This window comes from Schistocerca americana, chromosome 6 (genome assembly GCF_021461395.2).
Source record: "Schistocerca americana isolate TAMUIC-IGC-003095 chromosome 6, iqSchAmer2.1, whole genome shotgun sequence".
Lineage (NCBI taxonomy): Eukaryota > Metazoa > Arthropoda > Insecta > Orthoptera > Acrididae > Schistocerca > Schistocerca americana.
Genome location: NC_060124.1, coordinates 487,195,071 through 487,210,484, shown reverse-complemented (window position 1 = coordinate 487,210,484; position 15,414 = coordinate 487,195,071). Strand labels below are relative to the sequence as shown.

The 15,414-nt window shown below is 38.5% G+C and overlaps 1 protein-coding gene across 1 annotated transcript in view; it reads right to left on the bottom strand.

Annotated features, from left to right (window-relative positions):
- The window catches only part of LOC124619728 (gem-associated protein 8-like), a 58,320-nt gene extending 53,151 nt beyond the window's left edge, over positions 1-5,169 (bottom strand). Inside the window, exon 1 of the mRNA XM_047146295.1 lies at positions 4,540-5,169. Within this exon, the coding sequence (XP_047002251.1) occupies positions 4,540-5,056 (517 nt within the window). The 5' untranslated portion in view covers positions 5,057-5,169. The remainder of the gene's footprint in view (positions 1-4,539) is intronic.
- Positions 5,170-15,414: the final 10,245 nt, after the last annotated feature.

The window sequence follows — 15,414 nt, the reverse complement described above, 5'->3', positions numbered from 1 at the left end:
TATGGCCTTTTTAAAAGTCATGGAAACACGGTAAATGATAGTAACAGTGGTAACATATCTTCTGATGTTTGTACACAAGGAAAGCAAGCCAAATTACCATTTTAAAAAAGTAAAAATAGATCTACTGAGCTTTTGCAGCCGTTAGATACAGAAATTAGTGGGCCTATGGAAGAAAAATCTGTAGGAGGCAGTTGTTGTTTCCTTACTTTGATTGATTTTTAAGACACACTCATGTTTATTTCCTTAGAACAAAGGACAAAGCGAGCAAAATACTTGCCAGTTTTCATGCCATAACTGAAAGACAGGCCGATAAGAAGACACAATTACAGTGTGTTGTCTAAAAAGCTAAAATAGGTCATACAAATCACATTCCCTTGGATAGTTATAAGTTATGTATTAATTATTTATTTCTGACGAATAATTAAAAAAAAAAAGAGAACATTAAAACCCTTAACCAATTACTCAAGTACTAATCTACTTCAAACACTGGAATTTGTTCTCTGTTTCTTCATTTATTTTGGTGGATTTAACTTCTACACGGCTCTTCCAACTCCTGGATCCACCCTCAGCGTACCCGGTCAACAGCCATAGTCTGCTGGATTCCTTGAGCATCGGGCAGCACATCAGCAGTGTTTCCACTGTAGCCAAGTAATCCCACTCTTGGCTGTTACTTCTTAAAGTCCACACTTCCATGATCACTTGCACCAATGCAATATAGATTCTTGGGACAGTATTTCACATAGTGGTCACCAACCTCAGCGACCACGAAGCAAGGAGCATGTTAAAAGATGCAATATTACCAAAATGTTATTGGGCAGAAGCAGTATCAACTGTAGACTCTCTAAATAACAGACCGTCTACTAAAGCTGTACCAAACGAGGTTCCCCATGAAGCTTGGACTGGAAAGAAACCTAATCTTGATCATCTAAGAAGTTCTGGATGTATGGCCATGGCACAAAATCCCAAACATCTTAAAGAAAATGGGACTCTAAATCTGAAAAATATATTTTTATTGGATACTGTGTATATTCCAAAGGTTACAGATTCATAAATTCTAAAAAGATAAGGTTAATAACTAGCAGAGAGGCAATCTGATGAAAACAAAACAAATGGTGAGAGAGTGTGTGTGAACATTAAGCTTGAAGATGATGACCAAGAACATGCAAAGGTACCTGAAGAAGTTGTTCAGGAACAAACAGATTTGTTCATTGACGATGAAATGGATAATCAGATCCAGAAAATTTAAACAGCAAAGGATGTAAATTCACAGTTTTCATCACACACAACAAATAAAATGGCTGCTCAAACATTCAATGATGAACCTCTTATACTTGAAGAACCCTTTCCAAGAATGAATGGGTTGATGCACCACCAGAAAAGAAACAATGATGAGTGAGATGGGTCTTTAGTATCAAAAACCCGAAAGATGCAATGCCAAATTTTAAAGCCCATTTAGTAGTTAAAGGCTGCTCTCGGATAGAGGGCATGGACTATAAAGAAACATTCTCAGCTGTAGTGAAATATGCTTTTTTAAGATATCTCCTGTCCATTGCTGTAAAAGAAAATTGATTAATTCAGCACATGGATGAAAAGACTTCATATCTCAATGCAGAACTGGAGAAAAAAAATTCTGTGATTCAACAAGAGGAAGGTTTGAAAATTCCTCAAGAAAAGCATAAAATTTGGTGTCTGAAAAGGAGCAATTATGGTCTTAAACAGAGTGGATACTGCTGGAATCAGTGCTTACACAAAGCACTAACAAGAATTAACATGAGTCAGTCAGCAGCTGATCGTGGGGGTCAACAGAAGTGTCCGATTCCACCTGTCGCCTTAGACGGGCTGTTGTGGAGTGACATCACGATGGTGCAGAGTTTAGTTTGTGAGAGTGGCGTGTTTGTAGGTGTCGTTGTGACGTGATTGGTGGTGCTCTCTGGTGGTGTGTTTATGTGTTGTGGGTTAGGGCATGTTTTTAGTTTAGTTTGCAAGTGTGGTTTGTTTTAGGTGGCCTATTGTTGCGGTCGGTGGTTCTCTCTTGTGGTGTTTATGGGTAGCGTGTTATGTGGTATATGGAGGTTCATTTGTGTGGTAGTATTACATGTGTGTGGTAACGGTGGTGACTGTGCTTCCAGCAGAATATTTTTCAGCGAGTTAACGATTTTGGTTTTGTTATGTTGACGTTATGATACTTTTTTTTATGTTCATTGTGTGTGAATTTTGGTAAATTGCTTTGTTTATGTCTTTGGTAGGTATGGATATGACTGACAAGGTCAACAGTTTTCTGTTGTCGGCGATGATGGGGGACAGTGCGTTGTCTCTAATAAAATTTCTTCAGCTATTCCGCCTGTTGGCTGAAGTCATGAAGTGTTCACTGTGTCATGAAGAAATGAGGCTTACCAAAAGTTCCAGCATCTCGGACCAGGGACAGCTATAGGTGGAGATGTCTTAAGGATAACAGGTCAAGGGAAGTGTTCGATTCCAATTTTAATTTTCTAGGCTTTTTGTTTTTGTGGTAGGATTTAGTGTAGTGGTGGTGACATTTTTGGGATTTATAGTGAGGTATCGGTTGTTTCTGTTGACCTATATAGGTCAAGAGAAGGGATCGAGTCCAGTGGATTATGTGTGTAGTGGTATTTGGGAAGGTTGTGGTGTCTTGTTATTTTAGTGTTTTTTGTCATTTGGTGCAGTGGTGTGTGTTTATATTTAGTTTGTCCCCACCCAGAAAACCCCAGTTTCCCCCACTTGTCCCATTAGTTTCATTATATTTTTGGAGGAATAATTGTTTGGTGGTTTTTCAATCTATTTTCGTGTATGTTGTCATGTTTACGTGATGACGTCATAGAAGCAGTAAGGGAGTTGTTGTGAATGGTCATTTCCGCCATACTGGTGACGTCATTGGTCAACTTCAATCTGAATTTGATATGCATCATTCAGATGAATCTTGGTATGAAGACCGTAAAAAGTGACAACGGAGAAGAACTATCAATTGACCAATCGATGTACACAAAGAGAATACTACAAAAATTTGTCATGAATAATTGCAAACAGTTTCCACACCTATGGAACAAGATGTGAAGTTGTTAGTAGCAGAAGAAGATGAAATATGCAGAAAGGAAATACCTTGTTTGAAAGGAAGTGCCTTATTTAGAGCTAGTAGGAAGTCTTTTTATATTTGGCTCAAACTTCCAGGACAGATATTGCCTTTGCCACTGATACTGTGAGTAAATTTTGCGCAGACCTTAGAATGAGGCACTGGGTTGCAGTTGAAAAATATTTAGGTATTTAAAAGGAATTGTTGCTTACAAATTAAGGTCCTGTAAGGCAAGAAACTAGATTCTGGAATGTTAAAATGATGCAGACTGGGGAAATTAAATGCATAACAGACTCTCCATGTCACGTAACTCTTTCATGTTGATGGGAGGATTAATATCCTGGTCTTGCAAGAAACAAAGAACAGTGGCTTTGATTTCTCTTGAGGCTGAATATATGGCATTGTCTTTCACCATACAAGAAGCACTATGGTTAATTACTCTTATAGCTGAAATGGAGCGACACACAATTATGGAACCAACCAACATATTTTGTGCCAACATGGGCACAATCAATTTAGCTCAGAACCAAAGAGCAAGTGAGCAATCTAAGCACATTGATATTAGGCAGCATTTTATTAAGTACCTCCTAAAAAAGAGGAAATGTTTTCTGGTTTCTTGACCAAGCCTCTCAGTACAGATAAACTCCACAAACAGTTAAAACTGTATGGCTTAACAACATAACATTCTGTGCATAGTGCTTTGAGATGGTGTAGTGCTCAAGATTAGCACATAAAAATATTTGTTAAAGGGCAGGTGTTGGAATTTTGTGAACAAAATATTTCTTATGTTGGCAGTGGGTTTGGGTGTGCAGATCTCTTTGCCCGTTATTTGTATTCTTCCGTAACTATGCCAGATGTTCTGTGCTATATACCTTATAGTATGTCTTTGTATAGCACATCAAATATAATAAAATATATGTTCCTAAATTGTGCTTCTCTGTCAACTGTGCAAATATACAATCCAACAGTATGCTATTACGTCACTTTCATATTTCATCAATTCTTGACTGGTCAGGCAATCACTCTGAGATTACTGTTCCCTCTTTCAACAGTTTTTGCAGATATGAGAAACAGACACAGAAACATTTGGGTGGTAAAACACAAACTGTCACAAGGAATAATAATAGATTTATGTCATGTAAAAATATCATCATCTTTTCCCTTGTGTTCGTATAACAAATACCACAATGATGTTAAAAGAGTAAGTTTACCATAAATGGTGACAGGAAACAAATATGAAAGAGAAATACATACATCTCTAGGGGAAATGAATTGCACTGCATTGGCTAGACCTATACTAACTTTCAGACGTATCACGAAAAATCATATAAGGGTTGGACAATTCGTGTGAATATGGTAAACCAGTCTTCATAAAGCAGTGAAACACGGTAAAGAGGGAGATGAATTTAATGCAGTGCGTGACGCTAATGTAGCATATGATTAAGACTCACCTCTCTCCATTCTGTGCTTCATACTGTGTTCAAAAAAGTCAAGCATCTCTTCAGTTAGCTGAAACTCGAATTTATAATCCTCCGTTTCTTCTGCTGTGCATTTATTTTCAGAATTGACAGCAACGGGAACTGTTGGCTTCGCCTTAGGCTTCCTTTTCACATCTTTCTGCGTCACTTTGTCTTTGCCCGAGCTACAGCTAGTCAACTGCACATTATTTTTATTGGAAGAAGATATTTTCGTTATGCAGTCCTTAAGAGCTCTATTTTCTGCCTGCAAAGCTATACATTTTGCCCTCCAATACGCTATATAATGTTTCCCCTGCCATTCAACCGCTCTCTGATAGCTCTGCCAAAACCAATCATTTTCGCAGTATTGACCGGTTTGAAGTAATCTACTTGCATTGTATCTCCTTTTAATGTCCATTCTGCGTTTCTTCAACTTTCTTTTCTGTTTTCTTGACTTGCATTTCTGTTTTGTCTTCCCCACAACACGGACTACTATTTCTGCTCCTGACATTTCTTCGTATTGTTGTCAGGTTTCTCAGCGATTTTTCAATACAATATATCGATATTTTCGCGCGCTCGACTACAGGTCGCTATGTTCGTTCAACGTCAAGACCTGCAATGTAACGTCAAAACTGACGCTGATTTGTTTTTATTCGTGGGTAAATAACCACTAAGATGGAAGACATGTCATCAGTAATTGGAGAAAAAGAAGAAAAGCGTGTTGCATAACTTGCATTTCATTAGTAGTGCACAGGTTCTTCAAGAAATAAGAGTAAGTTATGCGTAATTATTTGTACTTTCCTGTATATCAAATAAGGGAAAATGTGTTCGATTTGTGTTCCTTCAATAAATTCTTCCTACTAAATGTTGCTGGAACAAGACAGTTCCGTCACCACTTGGATGGTTTCTACCAGCTGTAATATTTTCCCCATAATTCGTAAGTTATAGGGCTCTCCAATGTTTCTTTTGAGCGTAGCGTGCCAGTAGATGTTTGACACGAAGTTATGTCCCAAAAGAGTTTAATGTCAAAGGCGGAAAATAAGAGCCTTGGTGGCATGAATATGTTAGCGCAATACAGCTTATAGTGCTATCGTCACATGAACATGCAATTTGCTACTGTGAAACTACCGTAAAAGGTGCTGGAACATATATTTATATCAGAAATGGGACACATTTTAAAGCTAGAGAATATCTGGTCACAATGAGTGTAAGTACAAAATTCGAACTGGTAGCCTTTGATTTAACATGGCTAGACATCCATAAAAGTTAACTATTCTAGGCATGTACTGCTCATCTAATTGTAATATGGAGTCTCAGCCCCCAAAATTAACATTTAATATGTGGAGATGTCAGCATAAACATATGCTTGATGAAATTAATAATAACCTTGTAAGTATTCTAAGCATTTTTGGTAGAGCACAAATGGTGAAGTTCAGACATCAGAGTTCACCATCAGTCTTGGACAGGGTAAATTATTGATCCCTCTGATCATTACTGTCAAATAATAACATGAAAGACACACTTGATAAAACCCATGAAACTGCATACCTACAGAAGGATCTTACCTGAGTGTAACATACTTTTTCTAGGACATTGGCAAATCAAACCTGGGATGCAGTGTATGTGGAGAACAATGTAGGTGTTAAGTTCGCTAAATTCTGTGGGTTGTTTAAATTGATTTTTGAAGCAACATTTACAATAGTAGCCACTTTTGCAGCAAAGGAAAATTGACAGATAATTGTGTTAGAGTGTCCTCCCAAACTCTTAAATATCTCAATGCTTAACATTATGAAAATGCAGAAAGTAAAAGCAAAGTAGTATGGGAGTAGGCCTAACCAAAATAAATACAACCTTCTGAACAAAGCACTGTTTGGTTTCCAGTGTAGGAGAACTATAATATGGCCATCACAATTGTGATACGTGACAGTTGTAATATCTCTTTATATTCGATGAATTATTCTGATATAATTCTACCCTTGAATGATGTTTACTAATTTTCTATCTTCATACTCGCAGAATCCATGCACAAAATAGTTTCATACAATAGCTATGCCATGAGCGCATAATTATTCTTTGTAGTACTCTCTCTGGTAGTTGTTAGAAAAAAAAAAGCTTCCGAGATTGACTTCGTGCCGATTAGCCTGAACTTGGTTGGAAGAATTGTAATCTGAATATTGAGATTTATGACAAAAGATAACTGAGACGAACTGTACGATTAAAAGGGAAATATATATGTATTGCTCCTTCATACAAAAGGTGTGTATTTGACATTTGAGAATTAATGATATTCATCGATATATTGCGTAGTTGTTAATCAGAAGGGAACTGCCGAAGGACTGGATACGAACCGGCATTTAATAATCCAAGAGCTCCATTACTTCTTCGGAAGGTTAAACTTCATCAAAGCCAAATATCCGCTTGATCTGAGGTTTCCCGACTGATTATACAACGCTCCCAAAATTACGAGGCATTTTATTTGTACAGATTAGCATACTGCCGCAAAGCACGAGCCTGCAGAGAAGAAGAATCATCGCCTGATTTCATTCTAACAAGTAAAATTTCAGAATCATTTTGAGTGACTGAGCTATGACTGTGTTTCCTATCATGAATGATTGATTGCTCGAACGAATTGAGAACTACATAGATAGGAGGAAAAATTACACAGTTCTTGACAATGCAAGCTGTGTCACAGACATATTCTTAGACTTGCCCAAGGCTTTTGACACTTACCATAAAATACTGCTAAATGCACCAGAAGCACTAGATACAGTAAAAGTGAGGATCTTGTCTCACCTGAAAAATAGTGTGCAAACTGTAAAGAGAGTTCACACTTGTGCTGATGATAATTTTTAAGTAAAACAGCAGTCAGACAAGAAATATACAAATGTACGTTCTTCTCAGGGTAGTATATTGGGTCCATTTCTGTTCTTCATACGTGTTAGTGACATGAGAAAAACTCTCTTGTTAATGATAGCAACATCATAGTCACTTATAAAAGACCAAAGTTCCTATTTGAGAAAGCAAATTAAATCCTGAAGCAGGTTTACAATTGGACAGTGTGTGATAAACTAACATCGAACATAAAGAAAGCAAATAGCATACAGTTAAGCATAAAAAGGGAAAAGAATTCATCATCATCATCATCACTTAAGACTGATTATGCCTTTCAGCGTTCAGTCTGGAGCATAGCCCCCTTATAAAATTCCTCCATGATCCCCTATTCAGTGCTAACATTGGTGCCTCTTCTGATGTTAAACCTATTACTTCAAAATCATTCTTAACCGAATCCAGGTACCTTCTCCTTGGTCTGCCCCGACTCCTCCTACCCTCTACTGCCGAACCCACGAGTCTCTTGGGTAACGTTGCTTCTCCCATGCGTGTAACATGACCCCACCATCTAAGCCTGTTTGCCCTGACTGCTACATCTATAGAGTTCATTCCCAGTTTTTCTTTGATTTCCTCATTGTGGACACCCTCCTGCCATTGTTCCCATCTACTAGTACCTGCAATCATCCTAGCTACTGTCATATCCGTAACCTCAACCTTGTTGATAAGGTAACCTGAATCCACCCAGCTTTCGCTCCCATACAACAAAGTTGGTCGAAAGATTGAATGGTGCACAGATAACTTAGTCTTGTTACTGACTTCCTTCTTGCAGAAGAGAGTAGATCGTAGCTGAGCGCTCACTGCATTAGCTTTGCTACACCTCGCTTCCAGTTCTTTCACTATGTTGCCATCCTGTGAGAATATGCATCCTAAGTACTTGAAACCGTCCACCTGTTCTAACTTTGTTCCTCCTATTTGGCACTCAATCCGTTTATATTTCTTTCCCACTGTCATTACTTTCGTTTTGGAGATGCTAATCTTCATACCATAGTCCTTACATTTCTGATCTAGCTCTGAAATATTACTTTGCAAACTTTCAATCGAATCTGCCATCACAACTAAGTCATCCGCATATGCAAGACCGCTTATTTTGTGTTCACATATCTTAATCTCACCCAGCCAGTCTATTGTTTTCAACATATGATCCATAAATAATAACAACAGTGGAGACAGGTTGCAGCCTTGCCGTACCCCTGAAACTACTCTGAACCATGAACTCAATTTACCGTCAACTATAACTGCTGCCTGACTATCCATGTAAAGACCTTTAATTGCTTGCAAAAGTTTGCCTCCTATTCCATAATCTCTTAGAACAGACAATAACTTCCTCCTAGGAACCCGGTCATATGACTTTTCTAGATCTATAAAGCATAGATACAATTCCCTGTTCCACTCATAACACTTCTCCATTATTTGCCGTAAGCTAAAGATCTGGTCCTGACAACCTCTAAGAGGCCTAAACCCACACTGATTTTCATCCAATTGGTCCTCAACTAATACTCGCACTTTCCTTTCAACAATACCTGAGAAGATTTTACCCACAACGCTGATTAAAGAGATACCTCTGTAGTTGTTACAATCTTCTCTGTTTCCATGTTTAAAGATTCATGTGATTACTGCTTTTGTCCAGTCTGATGGAACGTGTCCCGACTCCCAGGCCATTTCAATTATCCTGTGTAGCCATTTAAGACTTGACATTCCACTGTATTTGATGAGTTCCAACTTAATTTCATCCACCCCAGCTGCTTTATTGCACTGCAATCTATTGACAATTTTCTCCGCTTCCTCAAATGTGATCCTATTTCCATCATCATTCCTATCCCATTCTACCTCAAAATCTGAAACATTACTGATCGTATTTTCACCTACATTGAGCAACTCTTCAAAATATTCCCTCCATCTGCCCAAGGCATCCACAGGATTCACCAGCAGTTTTCCTGACCTGTCCAAAATATGTCAGGAAAACTGCTGGTGAATCCTGTGGATGCCTTGGGCAGATGGAGGGAAGATTTTGAAGAGTTGTTCAATGTAGGTGAAAATACGATCAGTAATGTTTCAGATTTCGAGTTAGAATGGGATAGGAATGATGATGGAAATAGGATCACATTTGAGGAAGTGAAGAAAATGGTCAAAGAATTCTGTCACATTAATTATGGATGATAAATCTGTATATTGTGTAAAAATGAGAAGTTCTTAGTGATGAGTATGTATTGTCTGCTAACACAAAATAACAAAATAAACACATGAATATACTGCAAACATAATTAAATCAGCATTTTATACTCATAGTGCTGTACTCTTGGGGTTCTGTCATACTGTTCCTATATGCACTAAATTCTTAGCTATGGGACTCTTTTCTGGATATCAAAGTCACAGAACAGCACACAGTTTTCAAGCTACAGAAGTTGACCATAAAAATAACAACTAAAAGTTCTAAAAAACACGTACAGTGTATCTTTGTCTTCCACTGGGTGCTGCAGTTGGTAACTGTGGAATGAACATGACAGATTGTCACAGTTTTGTGCTAAAATTTGTTGGCTTTGCCAAGTCGCAACCTAACCACAGCCTCAAGCTTCATTACAGGTCACTGACACCACATCGGGTTTTCTTCCCATTCTCCATATCGAGTACAAATTCAGTCAGCCACCTCCCATCATGCATCATGTAGTTGCCAACTCCAGACAGGCTATTCAAAGCAAATATAATCTGTTTGTAACTTCCACATAATAAATAAATAAATATCTTCAGCAACTACTACCATATACTGCCACTCAATTGGCAGTGACCAACTTCAACAAATTGCTAACATCAGCACACAACGCAAGAGCCGCAGACAGTTTAAGAGCACTCTAGCCCAGTATTCTAGAAAGTATCACACAAGCGTGTTGTAAGCATATCCTTTGTTAACTAGCTGCATACTCCCAGTTGTTTATGTTGTTGTTGTTGTGGTTGTGGTCATCAGTCCAGATATTGGTTTGATGCAGCTCTCCATGCTGCTCTAATCTGTTCAAGCTTCGTCATATCTCAGTACCAATTGCAACCTATATCCTTCTGAATCTGCTTAGTGTATTCATCTCTTGGTCTCCCTCTGCATTCTTCTAGCAAGTTGTCCCACAAATTTCTCTTCTCCCCAATTCTATTCAGTACCTCCTCATTAGTTACATGATCTACCCATCTAATCTTCAGCATTCTTCTGTAGCACTACATTTTGAATGCTTCTATTCTCAATGTTAACTAATTTCTCTTCTTCAGAAATGCTTTCCTTGCCATTGCCAGTCTACATTTTATATCCTCCCTTCTTTGACCATCATCAGTTATTTTGCTCCCCAAATAGCAAAACTCCTCTACTGTCTCTTTTCCTAATCTAATTTCCTTAGCATCACCTAATTTAATTCGACTACATTCCATTATCCTCATTTTGCTTTTGTTGATGTTCATCTATTTCCTCTTTTCGAGACACTGTCCATTCCGTTCAACTACTCTTCCAGGTCGTTTGCTGTCTCTGACAGAATTACAATGCCATCGGCAAACGTCAAAGTTTTTATTTCTTCTCCATGGATTTTAATTCATACCCCAAATTTTTCTTTTGTTTCCTTTACTGCTTGCTCAACATACAGATTGAATAACATTGGGGATAGGCTACAACCCTGTCTCACTACCTTCCCAACCACTGCTTCCCTTTCATGCCCCTTAACTCTTATAACTGCCATCTGGTGTCTGTACAAATTGTAAAAAGCCTTTCGCTCCCTGTATTTGACCCCTGCCATATTCAGAATTTGAAGGAGAGTATTCCAGTCAACATTGTCAAAAGCTTTCTCTAAGTCTACAAATGCTAGAAACATAGGTTTGCCTTTCCTTAATATATCTTCTAAGATAAGTCATAGGGTCAGTATTGCCTCATATGTTCCAACATTTCTATGGATTGTGAATTGATCTTCTCTGAGGTCGGCTTCTACTAGTTTTTCCATTCATCTGTAAAGAATTTGTGTTAGTATTTTGCAGCCGTGACTAATTAAACTCATAGTTCAGTAATTTTCACATCTGTCAACACCTGCTTTCTTTCGGGTTGGAATTATTATATTCTTCTTGAAGTCAGAGGGAATTTTGCCTGTCTCATACATCTTGCTTTACAGATGGTAGAGTTTTGTCAGGGTTGGCTGTCCCAAGGCTATCAGTAGTTCTAATGGAATGTTGTCTACTCCCAGTGCTTTTTTCGACTTAGGTCTTTCAGTGCTCTGTCAAACTTTTCACACAGTATCATATCTCCCATTTCGTCTTCATCTACATCCTCTTCCATGTCCATAATATTGTCCTCGAGTACATCACCCTTGTATAGACCCTCTGTATACTCCTTCCACCTTTCTGCTTTCCCTTTGCTTAGTACTGGTTTTCTATCTGAGCTCTTGATATTCGTACAAGTGGTTCTTTTTTCTCCAAAGGTCTCTTTAATTTTCCAGTATCTATCTTACCCCTAGTGATATATGCCTCTACTTCATTAATTTGTCCTCTAGCCATCCCTGCTTAGCTGTTTTGCACTTCCTGTCAATCTCATTTTTGAGATGTTTGTATTCCTTTTTGCGTGCTTCACGTACTGCATTTTTATATTTTCTCCTTTCATCAATTAAATTCAGTATTTCTTCTGTTACCCAAGGATTTCTACTAGCCCTCGTCTTTTTACCTACTTGATCCTCTGCTGCCTTCATTATTTCATCTCTCAAAGCTACTCATTCTTCTTCTACAGTATTTCTTTCTCTCATTCTTGTGAATCATTCCCCAATGCTCTCCATGAAACTCCACCGAGCGTGGTGGCGTAGTGGTTAGCACACTGGACTCGCATTCGGGAGGCCGACGGTTCAATCCCGTCTCCGGCCATCCTTATTTAGGTTTTCCGTGATTTCCCTAAATCGCTTCAGGCAAATGCCGGGATGGTTCCTTTGAAAGGGCACGGCCGATTTCCTTCCCCATCCTTCCCTCACCCGAGCTTGCACTCCGTCTCTAATGACCTCGTTGTCGATGGGACGTTAAACACTAATCTCCTCCTCCTCTCCGTGAAACTCTCTATAACCTCTGGTTCTTTCAGTTTATCCAGGTCCCATCTCCTTAAAATCCCACCTTTTTGCACTTTCTTCAGTTTTAATCTACAGTTCATAACCAATAAATTGTGGTCAAAGTTCTCATCTGCCCCTGGAAATGTCTTACAATTAAAAACCTGGTTCCTAAATCTCTGTTATATAATCTATCTGAAACCTTCTAGTATCTCCAGGCCTCATCCATGTATACAACCTTCTTTCATGATTCTTGAGCCAAGTGTTAGTTCTGATTAAGTTATGCTCTGTGCAAAATTCTACCAGGTGGCTTCCTCTTTCATTCCTAACCCCCATTCCATATTCACCTACTACTTTTCCTTCTCTTCCCTTTCCTAGTATTGAATTCCAGTCACCCATGACAACTAAATTTTCATCTCCCTTCACTATCTGAATAATTTCTTTTATCTCATCATACATTTCATCAATCTCTTCATCATCCGCGGAGCTAGTTGGCATATAAACTTATACTACTGTGTTTGGCATGGACTTCATGTCTATCTTAGCTACAGTAATGCGTTCACTGAGCTGTTTGTAGTAGCTTACCCACACTCCTATTTTTTTTATTCATTATTAAACTTACACCTGCATTATCCCTATTTGATTTTGTATTTATAACCCTGTATTCACCTGACCAGAAGTATTGTTCCTCCTGCCATCAAACTTCAGTAATTCCCTCTATATCTAACTTTAACTTATCCATTTCCCTTTTTAAATTTTGTAACCTTCCTGTCCGATTAAGGGATCTGTCATTCCACGCTCCAATACATAAACGCCAGTTTTCTTTCTCCTGATAATGACGCCCCCCTGAGTAGTCCCCGCCCAGACTCCGGAATATTTTACTCAAGAGGACAGCATCATAATTTAACCATACAGTAAAGCTGCATGCCCTCGAGCAAAATTACAGCTGTAGTTTCCCCTTGCTTTCAGTCGTTTGCAATACCATCACAGCAAGGCCATTTTGGTTGATGTTACAAGGCCAGATCACGCATTAGTCCAGACTGTTGCCCTGCAACTACTTAAAAACGCTGCTGCTGCTCTTCAGGAACCACATGTTTGTCTGGCCTCTCTACAGATACCCCTTCATTGTGGTTGCACCTACAGTATGGCTATCTGTATTGCTGAGGCACGCAAGCCTCCCCATCATCGGCAAGGTCCATGGTTCATGGGGTGGATTTTCCCAGTATCCTCCAAATAACACAAAGTCTGTCTCCTATTTTACCTATGATTGAGCCCATGTGATCATTCTACATCAAATTCCCACAATCATCTAGGTATCTGTATGAGTTGTTAATGCTTTTTGAGTAAAGCAGACGACTCACCAATAAGCAGAAGTGCGCACACATTACGATGTTAGCAGTTCATTTTGGTAGCCAATGAGTGTTGCTGATTGTAATGACTTTGTAGCTGATTAAATTTATTTTCAATATGGAGAGTGGTTAGAAAACTATATGTGCTGATGGAATGACCTATATTGTAGCCCAAGTCCTGGATTAGCGTAAAATATGACAAATTGGTAGTGAGTTGGCGCAAACTAACGAAAGTAAATTGGAAATAAACCTGGATCTGCAGACTTGTAGCAAAGCCCAAGGCTGAGTTTGGGTTGGTATATTTTGGTTGTGACTTGGTGACACCAATGAATCTCAACACGATAATACGATTGCCATTATAAATTAATTTGTAATGTACATTCATCATTTGAATAACCTACTTGTATATCTTATTTCAAATTTTGCTGAAAATTCTGTGAAGTGATTAAGTTCCAATCCAATAGAACAAAATACCAGCTATCTTTATTTACAAACCTTAGGAAATTATTAACAAGCATTTTGATTGACTATGAACAACCAACCCACTATTTGTTCTATTCAGTTCTTACCATTCTTCATAGAAGTTGCTACCAACATTAGCATGCAATGCAACAGCCACAGACCTCTAAGTGCACAAGTGCACTTTTACCAAATGTTGATTGCATTTATGAGACATAACAGAGAAAGCTGAATATGTACAAAAAATGATAGTATGAATGGTCATAGGTTTTGAGCCATAAGAGAGTGTCACAAACATGCTGAAATACGACAGTTGGCAGATGTTTGAGAATAGATGTCACATACAATAAAAATATAATTAGAAAGTCTTAAGAAATGGTATTAAGTGAGGAATCTAGGAATATACTTTGACTCCTACAATTGTCCCAGTAAGAACTAGAAGACAAGATTATACTTATTACATCACACGCAGAAATGGTGAAGCAGTCTTTCTTCCCAAGTTCCATAAGTGAATGGAATAGGAAGAAGCCCAAATACACTGTAAAGTGGCAAGTACCTTTCACTACTCTCTTGACAAAATGGATGTAAATGTATATTTAGATGTGAGGGTTGGTTTGGGTTGTTAGGGGGAGTCTCATCAGATTAGGGAAGGAAGTTTGACGTGCCCTTATCAGATGAACCGTCCTGGCATTTGCCTGGAGCGATTCAGGAAAATCACTGAAAACCTAAATCAGGATGACCGGACACGGGACTGAACCTTCATCCTCCGGAATGCGAGTCCAGTGTGCTAACCAGTGCATCACCTCACTCGGTACTTAGATGTGAGTTCAGTGGAATATTAGTGGATATTAACTTGCATTAGCTTGCAGTCTTTGCAGTGTTTTGAAGTAATATTGAGTGTACTTTGGAGTGGAGCTACCATCACTGTTTCTGTCTCCACATCTCTAGACTTAGTGTTACTTTCAGGTGCCTCAGAATCTTTTATTGTGCTTTTAACTGTTAAAACAACGTAAATCCAAAACTTCGTCCCTGTTTTTCAATTCATTTTATTACTTTCCATGATTTCTGCAGTGGAGTCTTTTCCCTATAAACAAGTCCAAATTAGCATTGAGATACTGACCTTTGAAACT